At 39.9% G+C, this 21,271-nt stretch overlaps 1 protein-coding gene across 1 annotated transcript in view; it reads right to left on the reverse strand.

Annotated features, from left to right (window-relative positions):
• gpat2 (glycerol-3-phosphate acyltransferase 2, mitochondrial) overlaps positions 1–12,513 on the reverse strand; it is a 34,784-nt gene extending 22,271 nt beyond the window's left edge. Inside the window, exons 1-9 of the mRNA XM_069178459.1 lie at positions 12,442–12,513; positions 8,883–8,993; positions 8,526–8,596; positions 8,334–8,444; positions 7,780–7,902; positions 6,383–6,482; positions 4,644–4,777; positions 4,270–4,366; positions 2,101–2,280 (exon numbers count right to left, since the gene is read on the reverse strand). Coding sequence (XP_069034560.1) covers positions 2,101–2,280; positions 4,270–4,366; positions 4,644–4,777; positions 6,383–6,482; positions 7,780–7,902; positions 8,334–8,444; positions 8,526–8,596; positions 8,883–8,993; positions 12,442–12,513 — 999 coding nt within the window. The remainder of the gene's footprint in view (positions 1–2,100; positions 2,281–4,269; positions 4,367–4,643; positions 4,778–6,382; positions 6,483–7,779; positions 7,903–8,333; positions 8,445–8,525; positions 8,597–8,882; positions 8,994–12,441) is intronic.
• Between the last annotated feature and the right edge of the window lie 8,758 nt (positions 12,514–21,271).

Raw genomic sequence — 21,271 nt, forward strand, 5'->3', positions numbered from 1 at the left:
TTATGCTGTCGGCTACAACTTGTTTTTTAGACTACAGCTTATTTACATTTCAGCAACTGGCACTGCTGCTAATTAGCAGTTCCTATTTGCAAAGTGCCCATGGATGTACAATGGTGTCGGAAAGTTTGTGAATTTTCTACATTTCTGCATAATTGTGACCGAAAACATCATCAGATTTTCACACCACTCCTACAATTATATGAAGAGAACCACATTGAACAAATGAGACAAAAGTATTTTACTTGGTCATTTATTTTTAAGGAAAAAGATTAATAGTCCAATTCACAGTCAGATAAATTGTGTATAAATGGAAAAATGGTTCTCATCTTTTATTTTCTGAACTTAAACCACCATGGGGTCATAACAGTGACATAGCTTTTTAAAACATTCTTTGAATATAATATAAATAACAGATTACATCCTCTGCAAAAATAAGTGCTTTAAATGCTTTTTAAATTCAACACATACGGTATGCTCAATATCTTACAACTGGAACGCTGTATAAAACTCATGTAATCTAACACATACTGTGTGATAAGACTGGTGCAGGGAAGTGTGATAACTAAGCCTAATTCATGATAACACCACATAAAGCCACAGATCTCCAACAATAACATTGCTGTCTGTCTGCAGTTCTCTCAAGATCATGAGGATATGCCAGAAGGCTATTGGGTAAATATTTTGTGGGTGAATGAGACAAAATTAGAACTTTTTAGTTTAAATGAGGTGCTATTTTTGGAGTGTAAAACAATGTACTTCAGCATAAGAAGCTTATCCCTTGGTCAATTGTCTTTTTTTGGTTGTCTTTTTTCTTTTCTGAGTATGTACTATTTAGAAGAAGAGTTTGGAGATTTGTTGGCATGGATGTGGCAGTGATATCTGCATTCAATATCTGAAGCATATCTCGTAGAAATGCCTGTTTGATTCTGACAATAAAAAAAAAAAGAAAAAAAAAAAAGAAGAACCTTATCCCATCAGTGAAACATGGTGGTGGTAGTATCATGATTTGGCCTTGTTTTGCTTCCTCTGGACGAGGACGGCTTGCCATCATTTATGGAGCCATAAATTCTAAATTAAACCAGCTAAATCTACAGGGAAATGTCAGGGCTTCTGTCTGTGAACTGAATCTCAAGACAAAGTGGGTCATGCAGCCAGACAGTGATCTTAAGCACACAAGTTGTTCTACCAAGGAATGGTTTAAGAAGAACAAAGTTCATTTTTTGAATAGCCAAGTCAAAGTCTTGACCTCAATACGACAGAAATGTTGTGAAGGGACCTGAAGCGAGCAGTTCATATGAGGAAACCCACCAACGTCTCAGAGCTGAAGCTGTATTGACCGGAGGAATGGGCTAAAATTCTTCCAAGTCAATGTGCAGGACTGATTTACCAGGACAGTTACCAGAAACATTTGTTGCGGTTATTGCTGCACAACAGGGGTTCACATAAGGTACTGAAAGCAGAGGTTCACATACATTTGCCACTCACGTGTATGTAATATTGGATCATTTTCCAAGCAAAATATTTTTGTCTAATCTTTTTTAATCGGCTTCTCTCGCTACTTTTAGGACTGATGATGTTTAAGGTCATATTTATGCAGAAATATAGAAAATTCTAACTCAACCTTTCAAGCAGCGCTGTACAGACAACTATCACAGGATAGAATGGCTGGATTATTTTGACACTGAAGAAAACCTAAAAATATGGATTTACACTGAAACTAAAAATATGTGTGAATCATGATGTCTCGTGATGTGCTATATTTGATGCAAATTGCAGCACTAATTGTTTCAAAGTACCCTAATTGCCTCCATGAGCTGAATGTCACAGCAACTGCTGCTGCTCTACCTGTTGGCTGCGTTCTTAAGCGAGCAAAATCAATCAACCAAACTACAATAACTAACTTGCCGATGTTTTTTGAACACTGGCATCTGTTTTTTTCCCCCTCACACAGTATCTCTGCCTCATATTTCTTCCTCTCAGTTTGAAAACCACTGCTCCAAACCAAACCTGTTAAGTTGCTCCTGAGGACAGAGCAGTTACTGATGGCTCTTGTTAAATGTGTGGGCAAGGCCGGTGTGTGTTTACTGTACATGAACCCACCTGTATGTCGGTCTCGGGCACACAGTCGTACGAGATGCCCACAGGGACCAGACTGACGTCGGGGACAGATCCCTCTTTGATGAACTGCCTGAAGTGAGCCAGCCACTGGCCACCGATACCAGACGCCGCTGACACACCAACACTTATCGCCTGGCCCTCATGTAGCAACTCACGTACCAGCTGAGGAGGGGGGGGGGGGATAAAAGGGGAGAGGTGTGAAAGGTCTGAAAAGTCCTGGCAGTCGGGGAGGAATCAACATAAAATGTCTGCTGTGCATTTTTTAAATATACACAAGCAATATAACAAACTAGACCTGGGAGGGAAGACACATAAGGAGGAAGAGGGCAGCTGAAAGACAAGTCAATGTGCAGGAAGAAGATAGGATAAAGAGCATAAATAAAGGACTGTGGGGGACACTTTATGACATTCAGAGATACTTCCCTTTCCTCTAATACTGTTTTCCACTTACAGACGCGGAAAATTCAATTATAATTGAACAGCAGCTAAGCAGACCAACACTCAATAAACAATAAAGGTCTATTAACACTGAAATACAAGCAATAAACAAGCCTGCTTTCGCACGCAAAACTGATTTGCTTATTCATATGAATGGTCAATGAAAACAACAACAACGAAAAGTACTCACAGTTACTCATAAACAACCTGGTTATGTTCCACTGTGGCTGCAGTCTTGTACATTAACATCAGACTCAGTTGTTTTATTCAGCTGTATAACACAATATTGATCTTAACAAAGCCAGTAACTCCTCCAATTGAAATATGTCTCATGGCAAACTGATACAAAGCACAAATAGTTTCATTGCTCGAAGCAAACACAACAGGATATTAATGATTAGCAGGTGTGGACCATTGATAAAACTAAACAGAGGCACTTAGACAAAAGTACAAAGAAGGAACTTGAAGAAACTATGATTAATGTGAGAGAGTAGAGAGAGCAAAAAACAGAGACCACGAAAATCTCAGAATAAGGTGAAAAACACATACTACCTTCCAATGACAAGGAAAAAAACCTGCTCAGACCTGCCAAGCGCACACAATCAAACTAACCACCAGTATTTCCATTTCTCCATCCTCTCCTCATTGCTTTGTCACTCCAGCCAACTCCAAAGCTGCAATCTCGATAGAAAAACTCAGGCCCATTGGTAATTTCGGGAATGAATAGAAAGCAGGATGAGGCTGCAGTATAAGGGAGAGGGGGAAAAGATGGTTTGCATTCTGATTGAGGAGCAGTCTGTGATAACATTTCACCATGGAGTGCAATGAAAAGTATCAGTATGAGTGAGAATGTATGAATTAAACCCAATGCACATATACTAAACAGCCAAATTACAAAGATAAGTATCTCTTGCTTACTCTGCAATTTTATGTAATTACCTGCTGTCTGGGAACTGAAAACACATTTCCCCTTGTTTTTACCAGCACCTGGTAGTAATGTGTCATTTCCACCAGAAGGTGGCAGTAATGTACCTAAAAGCTGTTTGCAAACCTCCATTACACAACAAAAGAAGAAGAATTGCGTCCTCAGGTTCTCTTTCAGATCTGTTAGTCAGACCCCCACCTCTCACCTCATCCCAGCTCCACCCTCCTGTCCAAATCACCAAAATGGTGATGGCAAAAGTACCAGACTTGAGGCTTCAAAACATTTGCTTTAACAACCAATTGTTGACGTCACATTTCCCTGCCACCTGGGTTCACAATTGCTTTTTGTGAAATATGTCAATAACTACAGAATGAATTGCCATTAAATTTGGTCAAGACATTTATGCCTCCGCAAGGAAGAGCGGTAGTAACTTCAAACTCAGTGACTTTTCATTTCGTGAATACTTCAACTAAAAATTTGACATTGCCCGAAATTGTACGCTGTAGTTTACGCCTGATGATCAACACAAACAGGGTAAACACTACATCTGCTTAACAGTAGCATGTTAGCATTGTCATTATGCACATTAGTGTACCAACGAGAGCATTTAGTTTAGTACAGCATCTCATAACCACTTGTCTTATTAAAACCAATGATGATTAAATGACCAAAAGTTTGTGGAAGATAATTATTATTTCTGAAATCAATGTACAACAATCCCCAGAAATATTAGGAACCTCCACATCCTCCCCTGTCTTAACCCCAAATCATAAACATGTCAGACTTACAGAGGTCATGACAGGTGAGTACAGTTGGTCCATCGCAGCATCCTGCTCAGTCAGTGCAGAAGGTGGGAGGAGAACACCTACTTTCTGCAGGATTGATCTGTAGGATAAATAGAGAATTCTGTAACTCAAACATTATTGGTGTAATTTAAGAAGCTTTGAGTGATTGATCTAATTTTATAATAAAATAGATTAAAACAGACCAGCCAACAAAAAAGGTTCTGTGAATAACAGTGTTAAAGTCTGCCTCTCATTTCTGGCATAAAAAGAAAGTGTCTGCAATATTAATGCGAGGAAATACGGTATGTTAGGTACTTGTTCCTGCAGTTCAACTTGCCTAAGAGCTCCTATGTGGGTTTGTGTGTGCATGAATGTACCTTAGGAAGGAGCTGTTAATGTGGAGAGGACAAACAGTGTAGGGGACTCTCAGGTGGTGACAGAAGAGCACGAGAGGGATGAGAGCACAGTCCAAGGAGCTCTGACGCACATACAAATAAACCAGCAGAGATCCCTGAATCACAGAACAGAAGCAGCTTTAGATAAACAAAATTCCTCACTTTATCATTTACTGAGGCAAACAAACATGGACTGTGCAGAGGTGACGCACAGCTGAGGAGAGGCTTTCTGTGATTGTATACCTTATCAGTGTAATGATCAAGCCCCACAAGCTTCAGATAATACAAGTACATAATACAAATTTATAATTTAAAAACCAGCAAAGACACAACATCTGACAATCTTATTATTTTACGCTCAAAGATTTAAGATAGATGCAGGCAGAGATTAAGTATATTGCGCTAAGATTTAAATAGCTGATTGTACTTTAAAAGTTGACCACACCGTGAGTGTTTTTTTTTTAAGGTCAACAACAGCTCTATTATTGGCTGTGTGGTCCTTAATCTTTTGAGTATCATTTGATTTTATTTCATTACAGACATGGAAATGAAGAGGCACTATCACAAACTCTATTATACATCGAGTGCAGTCAAAGCAGAGCCTGATTGCTCTTTTGTGCATATGATAATGTTGCTACATTAAAAAGGGCTTTCCAATACAAATGCTGAAATACAAAAACATGTAAGTAGCCAGAGTGATGCGAAGCTCTTTAAATCGATGAGGAAAACATATGTACTGTTTTTTTGTTGAACATCTTTTATGTATATGGCACTCTCAAAAACTGCCTCTAGAGTTACAATGATGTTATATGAATTAGTGGCTGCCACTTGTTTTAATTGTAATCAGTACACAGGGATTAAAACTGTTAGATTGGCACATTTAAGGCCTGGTGAAATGCCAAAAGCATTAGGAAAGCTTGGACAGTCCCTCGTTTAATAATCAATATGTGAAATAAATGTGAGATTACAAGGTTAAAATATGAACAATCGGGCAACACATTTGAAGATAAACTGAGATACACTCAGTATATTAAGAACTAAACTCATTTCCTCCAGGATTCACAAATGCCTTCAAATACAATCATCAGGAACAGACAACACTATTCTTACATTATGTACAAAAAAACTGAATTTGCACTGGCTGACAAGTTGATAACAAGAAAAAAACAGAACTGTCACTAATACATTTTTTCGTGGTGTGACATTTGCTGACTAACCAAGAGACACAAAGTACATTTCAGTGAGATCTAAATGACACAGCTCACTGAATTCATTCATGTCCCTTTTGGGCCTCTGGAACAGGAGCCTGACTCATACTTATTTACTTCTATTTAACTTAGTAACCATGTAATTAGAGTTGTGCAGTTCCCAGTAAAAAACTGAAAATAAAAAAGTATAATAAGGGAAGTTAGAGAAACTTCAACTTTGAAAAGACATTTAAAAGGCTGTACTTCTTCACTGAAACTTGAAATGTCATTGCAGTAAAAGTGTACAAACAGGACTGTAGCTGTTTATCACATCATTACATGGCTGAGCACGAGCTAATTTCACATCCTGAGTGTGGATGTGTGTGCGGCTAAAACAGCCGAGTACATCCATGAGCCATAACTCTGAATCAAATACAAAGTGCACTTTCCATGTTTTGCATCATGAGGTGATACCTTTTGAGATAGCAATTATTGACACATTTTATTATCTCTGAATGAAAAAGGCACTTGTACCTCTTGTGTGGCTTTATGTAAAGCCGACAGATGGTTGAGGTTAACTTGAACGTTGCCAAAAATGGAAGGAAACATCTTCAACATCGTCCAGGCCACAAATCTAGTAAGCGGAGGAAAGTGGGTGGAGAGATGTATGGAAAGAAAGGAGAAAAAAATGAATACCTAAAGATAAGGAAAACAAAGGGGACAATGTACACATGGGAGTAATGGACAGAAAATAGTCGCTAACATCGGGATCAAGCAAGAGGTAGCTTTCGCAAAGGAAGTGAGGACGGAATTAAAGGTGACAACATGTAAATTAGAAGGATGATAGTGAGACAAAGTGGAGAGAAAAGAGATGAGGATGAGAGAGAAAGTGATGACATCTGGAGGAAACAAAACAGAAAGCCATTAAGAGCGGCGTGAGAGGGGGACAGCTGTAGATAGAGACAAAGGCCGACGCTGTAAATGATGTCGAGAGAGGAAAGGAGAAAGAAGAACAAGAGCAGATTATAAGCTACAAGAAAGCCCAAAAAGTTTCTTTGGGAAAAAAAAAGACCCAAAGTTTCCACTTAATTTCACCAAACATTTGCAGAATTATAAACACTGTTGTGGCTACAGGAACAGGCTCTTAAGAGCCGACGGAATCCTAACACTCAATATCAATTTAAAACACATCTGGCATCTTTACACCAAGAGCGATCGAAGTGTGTTGCGTGTCCTCCTCTGCCCAGGGGCAAATTATACCTCGACAACAGTCAGTCATATTGGAGAGCATGGTGACTGACTGATGTCATGCATCTGTAAATCAGTCACATAAGAAGCATAGCAATCTCAACAAACATCCTACAGGTCAAGGAGGATACGAGCCATTTCTGTGTTTGTCTCCTTGAGGTGCAGTACCTTGTCTTTCTTGTTTTTAAAGCTCTTTCTTACTGTTCAGTCATAAACAAACCAAAGGAAGAGACTATTTTGGGATCCATCGTTCCAGGTTTAAATCTGCTGTTCATTTTTTGCAGATTGAGTTCGGTGACTGGCAGGTGGGGCACTTGGGCAAGACTTGGCTTGGCATGAAACACTCCCAATGTAATCATTAGTAAAACTGTGCTCAAAAACATCTTCTGAATGGCAGCTAATTCCTGTGTTTACAGTCAAAATTACAAACATAATAACATCTTGGCAACAAGATAAATCTTTTACATTATTTTATCATGAAAAGACTCCTGTGAGGAAAGAAGATGAAATCTCTGCACATTATAAATACATCATATATCCCGTTTGTTTATTGTTATCTCTGAATAAAAAGGTCAAACAGTGCAGCTCTAAATCAATATGGAAAGGTAATTTATTAATAAATAAACATCAAACAACCATCTTTGAACCTCACTCTTTGCCCATCGGCCCACAACCACACAAACCTTAAGAGGCCAGAGGAGATGCAGGTGTTAATGAGGGGGAGGAGGGGTGAGAGGCAATCCAGCTGCCCTTGGCTGCCTCCATCCTCGGATGCTTTATGCACCGCTGTGAGCGCCTCCTTCACCCTGAAACACATGGTCACAGGACAGCAGTGTTTACACGGCACAAAGCCTTATTTGTGTCACACTTTGACAAACACCCATCTTCCAGTAAGAAAACAACAGCAGCATCCCGGAGTGAAGAGGTTACGTAAAGGTTAAACTCAATTACACAGAAGGAGGTAGAACAACAGATTAAAAACTGAAGACTCAGTGACAGAGGTAGGGAAAGTGTGCAAGTTATCCCACTTTTCCTTGATTCCCCCTGAACAGATGCCAAGATAGCCTTCATCTTCTCTATCTTTTTTTGTGTCTCTTATCTCCTCTAAGTCATTTCTCTTTCTCTCACTCCAGAACTGCAGAAGCCCGTTTCATTTTCTGTATCTCTGCCTATCATTTATTTACTCTCCTGTGGCATCTCCACTCTGGTCCTTCTCCTTTTCTTTCCCCTCAGGTACCTGTTGCTCTGACAGACTCTCTCCAGCCTGTTGCTGACTGGGCTCCCGTAAACCTTGCACCCGCTCACAAACAGGGCACAGCACACCCTCCGCACCAGCCAGCCTCGGTACCTGCCAGAGAAAAACCCGTAATTCAGAGAGATGGGCATAGGTGAGCATGCTGGGAGTGAGTACTGTGGATACAATCGCTACCTGGTTTGTGTCTCGTTGATGCTCAGCAGGTTGTGGAAGCCCAGGGAAGAGCATGGTCCAAGCTTCTTGCGCTAAGGAAAGACAGAACAACATGCAGACGGATAATCAACTCAAGAATGAGTTCAGTTGAATAAAGTTCCTCCAATTCATCATAGAAAACATACATGCAGCGAGTGGATACCATCTGGATGGGAACATCTAAACTTAGTGTGCCATGCAAAGTCAATATCTTTTCAGTTTTAATGCAAATCTACAGCTCTTCTACGTCAACCTCTCTCATCTCACTTCATCAGTCTCATCTCACTTTTCCTTGCCTTCTCTGTCTAACCTCCTTCGCCCGCTACGCTGCTCCCTTACCAGACTGTCCGGGGTGCACTGGTGGCAGCACTGGCCCACAACTGGTCTGAACTTGCCCAGACAAGGTGTCACCGTCTTCAGCTTTTTCTTTATCTTCGATTCCCATGACAACTGAGAGGGATGGAAACACAATTACACAAACAGGATGTCACACACATGGATTGCAACCACATGCACTTGTTGGAATTACACCCAATTGCCAGTTTATTAGGTACACTGAGCTGAAACTAATTCAGTGTATTCCAACAGTCAACAGTCCTCAATTCTGCCTTTATGAATGTTATGAGTCTTCATTTTTGTTAAAACTCTACGGATTTGAGAGAACTATTGATGTAACTGCATCATCATTTTGAAGGCTACAGTCTGTGGTGCTGTGGAACCTTATTACATTACACTGAATATGGTTTTATTATTTTCTTTCTGACAATAACAAAAAAGGGAGGTAGTGTGGCTGTGTCAATAAAATAAGAGGGGAAAAAAACAAGCGTAAGTGCCTTGTTTCTTTGCTCTTGATTTAATTTTGAGTTTCTCTGCTGCTGTGATTGGTTTAACTCTGGATCATGTCAGAATGCAATAACTAGCAATGCTATAAATATTAATACAGATCCCATTTGAGAGCCAGTATCAGGGACAGATGAAAACAAACAGATCGGGCACTCAACTTGGTCGACTTTGTACTGTAGACTAATTGACAACACTTCTAATTTCCCACAGCAAGTTGACAGCCGGTCAGTTGTACAAATATTTGTATTACAATATAACGACAACAACCGATTGACTATCATGCTGTGTGTGTGGTGTCAGTTAGGAATTAGACTGATCGCTCCAGTTAGACAAAACGTGCTAATGAATCCACCAAAATCAATGACACTTTCTGCTGGTTGAATAATGGCGACGGATTGCAGAAAGCCATGAAAAGGTCGCTTGAAAGACAAAACACTACTGTAATGACTAAGCTTCCATCGAATAATCAATAATTGAAATTACCATAGTAGCTCAGAGAAAAGAAAGGAGGGAGAGGTAGAAGTAGTGAATGATACCGGTATGGAGGCACGTTTTAGCTAAAATCCTGTACCGGCCTGCATGTAAATAAACTGATTTCATTTGTTGACGAGCGGTAAAGGAGAAGATTAGATTGACACCACTCTCAAGTCTGTGTTTTCCACAGAGGAAAGCTGATGCTGATGATATTCATGATTTTGCAGGCTGATGCTTATTTTGTGGTACGGTTGATTTGCTCACAGTGCTGAGAGAGAATAATGTTTACATAACTAGGTCACATATATTCCACACATAACATGATGCACACTGTAAAAAACAAACCTCTGAACTGCGATATGGATATAATGTGAACAGGTGCAGTCAACTCTAGTCATGCAGTAGTTTGTATTTCTTTTTTAACAAAAGAAAGACCACAAATCTCTCCAACCTAAAATTAAAAGGAAAGCATTGTCCAAAACTCAACTTTAGGACTTGTTGGATTATTACCCATATGTTTAGTACTTGACTGACAGCGGTCAAAAAACACCATGAGGACGAGCGACCTGCTGAGCCACAAAGTCTATAAAAGCAGTGGTCCGTTTCAAATTTCGCAGGTGAGCCACACCTCCAAACTGCTGTTGTTGGTTGGAAACGCCAGTATTGTGTTCTGGTTGAGGTTAATGAGCATCTGTCTATATCCTGTCCAGACCGAACTGCAACACGTACACATTGACACTGTGAAAATTCTAGAAATACTATCGGATATTATACAAAATATGATATTAAAAACAAAATTCACAACAATTACAATTTCATAATTCAGCTCTTCAGCTGTAAAACATAAACACTGCTTCAATACTCTTAATGCAGGTGCATGTGCACTGTAAGTTGTATATTTGAGGGGGAAAAAAATAGAATAGAAATAAATATTCAATCGTAAAATGTGGTCATGAGATCCATCAATTTAAAATGCTCATAATATTGGCACCTCAGCACAGAAATGACAGATGGTGTCTGGGATGTTGAGAAGTCAGAGACACTTCTGATTATTATGAATAACCTGTCATAATAGGAGCTGATTTTCATGTGAAGTTTCACCCGGGCTGTAGCTGTACTGTTTGTTTGTTTTTTGTTAGTTTCAGTTTATTTTAGTGTGCCATCAAAATCAACTGGAAGAGCTTTGGAAGCTGCTCAACAGACCTAAAGCTTCATTAAAGTCAGTTATTTTCATAAATTCATATAATTAAAGCAGTGATGCATTAACCAAATATTTCTATTTACTGTCAGTTACAGTCAAACAGTAAATTCCACATTGGGAATGGATCTTTTATGGCCAGTATAACAGCAGGGAAAACCTGTTTTAATGTTCATATGGGCTCTGGACTATTAAATTGAAAGGGGAATTTCAATTTATGCTAATCTGGCATGTTTTCCATAAATGTAGCTGTTGTGGCTCGAAGGCTCATGATAGTTTTGCACTCTCTCCTTCTGTTGTCCTAAAAGGATCCAGCTTGCAAAATGAATGGCAGCTAATTTCTGCATTTACTTGAGTCAGCCTTGATAATAAACATCTTAAATGATTCATGTAAAAATCACTGGTTGTGGAAAGCTGCAGGGAGTTTACGCCTCAATATATGCTTTTCACACACATTTGTGCAAATGCTTGGCTCATTTTTTGGACAGCATTAGAGCGTTCCCTCTGTCCAGCATGGAAACATATAGGGCACTACAAGTACCCGGCTGGTGCACTCAAGTATGAAACGTTGGACACTTTTCCACACCCAACGGCCGCCATCTTGGCTACATAGCAGGTAAAGGACGACTGTCCTGAAGTATTTTGAAACTGCAGGAAGCTGCTGCTGTTGCTGAACACTGCACAAAAGTGTTTATTTTTCACTTTGTATCACTATACTGCTGTTGGACTGATGCCATCAGTGTTTATTTTCTGTGCTAGACAGGAGGCACAAAAACTGGTTTATTTCTGCATAAAATAATGAAAGCCAGCCGATATGTTGGCGGGTGAAGCATTCAAATGTTACGAATACTTCCACTACATGCAGAGCGACAGTGATTTGAAACAGAACTACCCTGTGGACATTCAAGTGCTACACAAATCAGAGTAAGAGTGCTGTATGTGAGTGTACAAAGGGAAGTGCATTATTTGGAAAACAGCCCTTGTTTCTCCGAATTTTTACAACAGAGATGTATAGTTCAGAGTTACAAAGACTCACACAGTCTAAACAGCCACATTGCTGGGAAATATGTCAGGCGGACATAAATAAATAATCTTTAGGGTGCCAGCAGAGGAAGTAGTTAGCTTTATTTATCATCTCCTCCTGCTCTCAGTCTTCATGCCTGAAATCCCAAAATGTCATTTTTTCTTAAAAAAAAAAAAGTCTGTTTCCCTGTCCGGTATGACTCACTGATGCATCACATCCTGTGATTTGGTAGACATCAAACAGCACATGGAGCCATGAATGTTCTCTTGTGATTGTGAAGAACAAAGCGTTTGAGATTAGTGCACAGGGAGCAAGTGGGAGATGACGGTGGGAGAGATCCATGCAGGCAGTGTTCTTACAGCAGGTCTTTTATTTTGAATTGATGGAAGGACGATGTCTTTGTTCATCCCGTCATTCCTCTCCTGCACCATGTTGAGGCCCCTGCTGATTTACACCCAGAAACCTAACAAACAAAAAAAGAGTACAGGGCGTCACGTTAAAAACAGTGCAGTCGCCCGTTGTGTTGGGTAATCAGGATTGCATGTAAATGCAAGTGGGCAGTGTATTTAGGAGCTTTGAGAAACAACTTTGTGAATTTTCTGAGGGCTTCAAGAAAAGACTTCCATTCTCCAGTTTTAGAAAATAAACACACATCCACGCACAATCTCAGCAAGAGTCAAAATTCGTTCTGTGTTGTAGTCCTTGGCAGGGAAATGTTGGCAGCACTCTCCGATATATCACCTGATGGCCACAGCTACAATTTCACCCATGTAACCATCAGTCTTTTCCCTGCATCCACACAAATTCTCTCAAATTCTAAACCTTCCTTTCATTCTTTTCAAATTAAGAGGAAGCAGCCTCTTGCTGCCGGTTTCATCGCATTGGCTTGCCATTGTTTCCTTGTATTGGACTCGAGGCAAATTTCGGTTTAAAAGTTTTGTGATTACTTCTGTATGCAGGTAGGATTAAAACAAGGACAGAACCGCCATTAAGAGGTAAGCGATGGAGAGAGACTCGAGGCCGTCTTTGCTCAGCGGCGTCCAGGTGGAGCGAGGCAGGCAATCATTTGTAGGTTATAAATCATTCAAATCGGGGTACTGAGCCACCAGCTGAAAAACACCTCTTATGTAACTAATGCCAGGCCAAATGTAATAAGATCGAGTTTTAACAGGTTGATAGCACTGGCTTTGTTGGAGCTCAAGTGAGTAATCATCTGAAATTAAGGCAGATTTCATGCAGATCAGGAATCAGTCCCACTCTCCAAAGAGAGAGCTTAAGATAGCATAAAAGCCCCACATCCTGAGAGAGATTCCCTTTGGTTTGTGTGAGGCTTTGTTTCGACTACAAAAGAGTGCAGACGTGTCCTGCTGTCACCAACTCTCCTCAAATACATTTTTTCTGTGCCTACATCCATCAGATTCAGGCATGTCATATGGCTCAGTGAGAGATTCGCATCTCCATCTCTCACTCTGTTGATCCCACTCTGCCCCATTAACTTTGCTAATTAAAACTTAAGCCTCCCCCATGGGGAGATGCTCCATTTCAACTGGCTCAAGTTCCCACATTCATTACCGGCTCCGGTGGGAACACAGACATTGAGAAGAGGTTCGCCGGGTTCTGTGATGCATCGCAGGTGCAGCAGGTGATGGAGGACACAAGGCTGTAAAACGGGGAGTCAACAGTGTAAAACTGCAAATTACCCAGTGAGAGATTCAGCGGAGGCTCTAATGGGGTTATATAAACTCCTCCAGAGGGAATATGATTCCACATGCAAACAGCTAGAGCACTATGTCAAGGCCAGACCGGTGTAACATTACAAACAACAGTTTCATTTACCTGTCAACATAGTGCATATGAGCTCACACTGATATGTAGAAGCAGAACCAGACAGGTATTTAAGATGTGTGCTAAAGGTTCCTCCTTACATGACTCATGTCTGTGCTTGCTTGGCTCTTCCTCTCGTTCAAACTTAATTGATCAATTACAGTCTGTAATTAATATGCTGTAGTTTGCTAATGTGATAGCGCAGACTTAAATGGGCTCGTGATGAGAGAGGATTAAAAATCAGAAACCATTACAAGATGCCAGGTCAGATTAGAGGGAGGATGTGAGAGGTACAGTTAAAGCGATGTTGGTTGTTCTATTCCTAAAACCGTTCAGCGATTAGCGGGAGCTTTTAATACACTTAGTGTCTATTTAAAAAGGAGCCCCACATGGAGAATTAAGAATTCTAATCAGATCAATGTCAGTTTATATTTTGTGGCCTAGCGACATACAGGTAACATACCCGAGTTCAGACCAAAGATTGTGGCGAGATGATTTCAAACCTGTAACAACATCAAAGCATCGAGACAAGACGGAGTATCATCTCTAGTATCCTCTCCATTTAACTGCAGGCTTTCATGCTTTTTCAGAGCTGGATATAATTTGGAGCATCTTAAACATAAATGAGGATAGTGATAGCGAGTTACTTGCAACAGTAGCATTTTTAGTAGCGATGAAACGGCAAAAACAGTTACCCAGGGGGCTTATGCAAATTCATGCCATGAACTCGAGACAGTCGATCTACCTTGTTTTGTAAATTTTTCCCATCTCTTTCTGGAGCAGTTCTATTGTTAAAGTGTTGGTGTCTCCTCTAATTAAGCAGGAAAAATACTATCATGTCTTCCAGTCTAAAGCTGCCCACTTGTGACCTGACAAGCTGAGTCACAGGCAGCACCAGCAGCTGTGTTGAGTCGAGCTAAGATGTGCTGGTTCACACTGCTGCTGCTCCTCCCTGCAACGCTCTGAAACAGTTTAGTCTCATCGTAAATCTGTAGTCTGAATTGGGCTTCAGGGAAGAGAAAACCTCCAAATCTGGATGTAGCTATTAATGTGATGTTTGCTGCTGGCAGAGAATGAGTCCTCCCACCGGGAAGAACATTTTAATCAGAGCATCGCTCAAGAATTGATGGGTTAAATGAAAAGGATCCTGTGATACATAATGTACCTGATGATAGCTTTAGGGGCTTATGAGCCTTCTTAAAGAAACCAACAGGGCGCAAGGATTCTGCTGAGTGGGCACATAGATAACGCCACAGGGTCATCATTGTGATAGGCTCGGTTATATATATATACTGATATATATATCAGTATATATATATATATATATATATATATATCCTATATATATATATATATATATTTAATATATATAAAATATATGTGTGTGTGTGTGTGTATATACATACATATATAGTCATTAAGCAATTCTGGCGATTCAAAAAGAATGCTAATATGGTAAACATACACAACTATGCACCTGGATGTCTTAGCTGCCTCACTGCGCACGCACACACACAGGAAATCAATCAGTGAATCAGTAGCCATGCGTCATGGAGCCAGAGAGTATCATTGATTTCCCTGAACAAAAGGAATTCTATAACTTTCTCCCTTTCGCTCCACATGGTTCTCACTTTAATGCCAGGGGCACAATGCTTGTAGAAAATCCTTACATAAACATTCTGACAGCCAACAATCAAATTATGAAGGTTTACAGACAGTTATATAACTGTAATTAATTGCACTATAATCTGAAAAGATATGAATAATATGGGTGAGCTATTTATGTCATTTTTATTTTACATTTCAATGCATGGCATGGTTTATAACAGACTTAGAGTACAATATGCAAGAATCCACATAATCCTCTTTTTTTATATAATGAAAAACAGCTCTTGTACACCGTCAGTGTTTATGATCATATAAATACCCACATTTTGTTCCGATGCTACTTGTTCCGATGAGGATTTCTGGATTTTTCAGCTAATAGTTTCACTAAAAGGCAGGTACTTTTAGTAAGTTCTGAGTTTTCATTAAAAATGCCTCACATGACTTAAACAACACCAGTGAAGTTAAAATGGAAAATGCAACGCAAAAGTAACTTAAGCACTAAAATTACTGTCCTGTCCCCATAAAACAGCACCAAGTGTTTGCTGTTATTAAACAGTTTGATTTCTACACATTCATGACTCAGCCTCACATTTAGTATGCCTGATTAGTCTTCGTCTCAGGAAAGTGTGGCAGTGCACAGACTGAGCTTGACTGACATATCCCCAACTCTCTTATTAGTTTTGCCGTCACATGTCAGGGCAGGAAAATGTATACCTCCCTTGACTCCCCAGTCATGATCATGCTGGGAAAGACCTGTTTAAATGTCACCGGCTGCAAATAGTGAGGCAAGAGGGAAGTATCAGCTGATAATCAAACAGTAGGAGTTAGTGGGCACAATATGGGAAACTTGAATTTAATCTTTTAACAGCTTTTAAGTGCCGGCCGAGACAGAACATTACCTTTCTATTAGGATTTAGTCACTACAAGTCATGTTAAGTATACAGTGTAGTTTGGTGAATTCCTGGCATAGCTCTGCCAAACACCAACCTGAGGTCTAATTAGCCAGAATAACAGAAAACACTTTTTTCCATTTCAAAGTATGTAAACCAGCGTTGGGACGTGCTCACGTGTCATTCATGATTTTACACATAGCAACATTTTAAAAGAGAAACAAGTTGAAATGGAAGCGTGAGGGTGAGTATGTACATTTTATACAAGCAACTAAACCATCAAAGTAGAGCTCGTTAAAACACTCATGACTAATATATGAAGTAATATCGCCCCACAGCTAGTGATCAAGTACACCTAATATTACTGAGCAAAAATCCAATCGGTGAAGGTCAGTGGAGACACTTTCATGTGTCACAGAAGAAAAAGTATAAGTGTAAATGATGAAATAAATGATGATCAATTTCAGTCTCCTGGTATTGTGCATGTGGGCTCACTTAAGCTTTTTCTGATGTGGCAAATTGTGAACATAACCCATTAACACTGATCATCTCAGCTGATAATTTGGCTATGGTTACATTATCAAATGTATTATCGATGTGGTATGATATGATTGTTGGCTTCCCTTTAGGTGAACCCATCCATCAAGTCACAAATCAAAAGGCCCAGACACAATGATAACAAGATAACTTATGTTCGTGTCAAGGTTAGACAGAATCAGAGGAGGGAAGAAGGAGTCTGAATTGCCGTGACTTTTGATGTTGTTTGACAAAAACAACATTAAAGCATGCACAAAACTGTACAAGATATGATTGAGGGAAAACAGGAGGGGGGAGGAGACGCAGGCTTGAAAAAACACAGATCAGATTGTTTTCGACTAACGGGATCTGATGATAATTGCACTGATCAACGCGTTTTTGACGAATAAGATCTGATGATAATTACACTGATCACTGAGCAGTTTCTATCTGATACCGTCAGATAAAAGGGTTTCTATCTTGCACTGGAATCACACAAAAAAAATCGTCCTAATTACACGTCAGTTTACCCATCATCTCTCCGCGTTCACTGCTCTATATTTCTCCCTCTTTCCTACAGGTTTTCATCTCTCCCTGACTGACGTAATGTATTATTAACCACTGCGTGATACACGACACCTGAGCCGACCTCACAGGTTGGAACAGATTGAGGTGGGGGCAGAAGGCAAAGTACCTGCAGCGTCTCCTACGTTCCAAACACATGGAAATATGCAAGTTGTGGGCCACACTATCCCCTTTGCACATGAAACCTAGATACATTAAAACATGCAAATGCATGAAGGCAGACCTCAGAAGCTACATTAGGTAAAAATCGCTCCAAATGTAAACTACAAACACCATTATGCAACACAATGTATTATGCATCTGGCCTATCTGGTAATTGATTCATGAGCCAAAAATATTCAGATGGGGTTGGCGGCTTTTATGCAATAGTTATAAACCGTGTTGATCCAAAGTCAAACATCAGATTTCTCTAAATGTTACCATGATACTGAACAACGTACGCTTTCTTTGATCAACATCAGCTGCCTGATAACACCCATTTATCATCAAATTAAACTGATATTAACTTTAAACAAACATTTTATTTTCATCTTTGACCCAGAGTTGTCTTCCTCCTGCAGCAACAAAGATGATCTGTAGACCACATGTTGTGAAAAGAAGACAGGCAGAACAAACTAACCTAATTGACAGCATGACTCAGTTGCAAGTCTAACATTAATGTGTGTGTCTCTGTACTGTCCAACTGTAAATACATTTTCTCAGCAGTTGCATAACTCACTTACAGGAGGAATTCACTGAGGTGGGAACAGTGAATGATTGTGTCCCGTCCTGAAGTCTCAGGCTAAAGACGCAGACAGGTTTGGAGGACAGATTCATCACAGGTAGATGCACTAAAATAGCATCTTTAACTTCTCCGACAGAAAGGAGCAATTTTCTTGAGCAGATTTCCTGGAAGACTTGACCTTCTGCATTACAGAGCGACTGGCAGAAAGGTGGAATTAAAATAGTGTCACGGAGCACATTCCTTTCAGCTCTTTCAAAACTTACCACAGCTGTGAATAAATTAAGTTTTGAGGATAAGGGTGGCGAAGAAAGTACTGCGCTACAGGACATTTGAGGAATTTTTCAGTTTTCAAGGCCTTCCTGTGATAGGTCCATAGCTGGCCAACTCATCAAACTTACCCTGTATGAATACATTTAATGAAGCTGTATCCAGAGAATCTTTGCCATTTTGGTTTAAGAAATTATTCTAATGATTAAACGACAAAAGTTTTTGCAGACTGATGTTCTGTTGATCAATTATTCAGTTCGAGCATCAAATAAAATGACCTGTATGCTTCCAAGTATTCCTCAGTTTAGACAGCTAATGAAAAATGCAGGGTTGAGAATTAAATTCATTTTGATTATAAAATCATCAGTAAATAATTTTATAATCAAAATGAATTTAATTCATTGTTCAGAGCCGGGGTTCCAATTCACAGAGCCTCGCCGCCATCCCTTCGGATATACTACATTTATTACAACTGCCATTATCACTGAAGGAGGCAGAGGAATAACTATGCATAAGACACATCTAGCAAGACAGATCAGGAAGGTGAGAGGAAATGAAAGATGCCAACGCTAAACGCTAAGCTAAAGTTACTAGCAGATCTGAATAGCTTGTAAACAACTGTGAGGTAGCGAGAAAATAGCTAGAAGGAGAGAGCTGTGAGTGCCTGAGCAGAACTGGTGTCAATTTAAATGCACAGCTGGTAATTAGCAGCTGTAATGAAGAAAATAGATAACTACGTGGGTTAAGACAGAGCAGCAACACCGCTACCAGTAACGCAGAAAAAACTGCAAGCAGAAATACCGCAGCATGACAGTGTTATTGTTGTTGATAACAACTGAAGGAACGTTCTCAGAGATTTGATCTAATATAGGTTACGGATATCCTCTTTAATTTACATGTTTTACAGCTGTATATAAACAAACAGGGTAGGAAACCCAAGCTTTGCTATTTATGTTGATCACAATCTCATGTGGCTTTTACTTACAAATAAACATTTAGCCCACTTCGTAGAAAATATACGTGCCATTAATCTTAAAAATACAGAGATGTAATCTTTGAGCGATTTTGCCGAGCTTTAACTGTGTAATCCGAGAGGCTGCCTCTCCTGATTTCTTCTGCGTGTGATGGTGTGAGAGCAGCAGTGAGGTAACGGAGGACCTAAAGGCGCATACTGGGACATTTGGGTGATCGGCTGGGCGGTTGTAGTCGCTCGACAATGTAGGCTGGAGATAATCTAATGCTTTGTAAACCATTAAAGGAACAATAAAATCAATTCTCATGGTAAATGGGAGCCAGTGAAGAGCAGCTAAAATCCCTGCGAAGCAGTCACCCGTTCTGGAGTTCTGAATGAGTTTTAATTGTTTAACTAATCTTATGGAGACTTAAGTAAGAAGTGCAATACATCATTCAGTTAAACACAGATTGAGGACATGATTGAGTGTTTAAAGTTTCTTAATGTGGAGCTATTCAGCTGCCAAACATTCTCTCTGACCGGATTGGATATACTTATTTTAATCCTGGCTGACCTTAGTTTAAAGAAGTAGTCCGTTCCAATTATTCTTATTTGTATACATTTTTAATCCATCGAAGTTATATATTTGTAAAAGACATTTGTGTGATATCATCCCCACGTCGATGAGCAGAGCAGCGATGAGCAGGCAGTTCCAGGCTGTGAAACGCAAAAAACAGCCAGAAAGCCAGAGAAGGTTTTTGGTTTATGTGCTTGGCCAGGCCTCAAAGACCGTGGACCTTCTCTGTCATTGTTTGTGCTAACTAATTTTGTTAGCTGAACAATTATGGAGAGAAGCCCTCTGAGACTAAAGGCCCTTCAGGTAAGTATACTTAACACATGATGCTATTAATACCCATCATGTTCCAAGTCTAATTACTTCACAAAGGCCGATCTCATTTGCCTCAGGGAGACAATGTGTACATCATATGATCCTCCGTCGCTCTATCCTGAGCCGTTTGTAACATTAAACGTTGACTCCTTCCAGTGTTTATGGCCACGAAAAGGGTAATATGAACGTGTATGCAATTCTGCCACATGGCTTAGAAGCTTTCCGAGAAAAAGAGAAAGGAGGCAATTTATTCAGGTCTCATGATCACAACTTCAACAGCAGATGAATCTAATACAATCAAGGCTGAGGGCTCTGTGGCTCTGTGGTTATGCGAGTTAGAGAAGCAGACATGTGAGGGTCATTAGGTGGGTTCAATGAGGAGCCCATGGGCTGAGAAGGGTGAATATTCTATGTGAATCCCCCTCTCCCTCTCTTTCTCTCCCTTACTGGCGGTGTGTGGTTGAAGGAACACAGTGGTGTCAGTGTTAATCTTATTTTCCAAGCTCTATCACTTCCCTGCTTAAAGTGAAAAACACCAAAACACCCTCTGGGGCTAATTCTCAAAACAATGTGCAAGTTATTTGAGTCTTTTGAATACTAGAGTTATCGCATCCCAGTTGTATGCCACTGCAAACCAGTGAAGTTAAAGTTTACATCAATGTCTGTCCAGACTCATATGATACATGTCGTGAAGAGTTTGAAGGAATTTGACCAATAATTTTGATAGAACACAAACTTGTAGCCATGACAGCAGACATCGTTTCAAATATGAATGTTGCTGCAAAAAGCTACAGATTCTAAAACATGGATGCTTCACACAGATTCAACCTGACAGCACAGAAGATCTAAACAATCAGCACAGTTTCAAGATGGACAATCAAGATCACTGTCACTAATTAAATATCTAACCAAATGTGAAATGTTATGGTATTGA

This window comes from Embiotoca jacksoni, unplaced genomic scaffold (assembly GCF_022577435.1).
Source record: "Embiotoca jacksoni isolate LCO1_2020_lvr unplaced genomic scaffold, fEmbJac1.0.p SCAF_8, whole genome shotgun sequence".
Taxonomy (NCBI): domain Eukaryota; kingdom Metazoa; phylum Chordata; class Actinopteri; family Embiotocidae; genus Embiotoca; species Embiotoca jacksoni.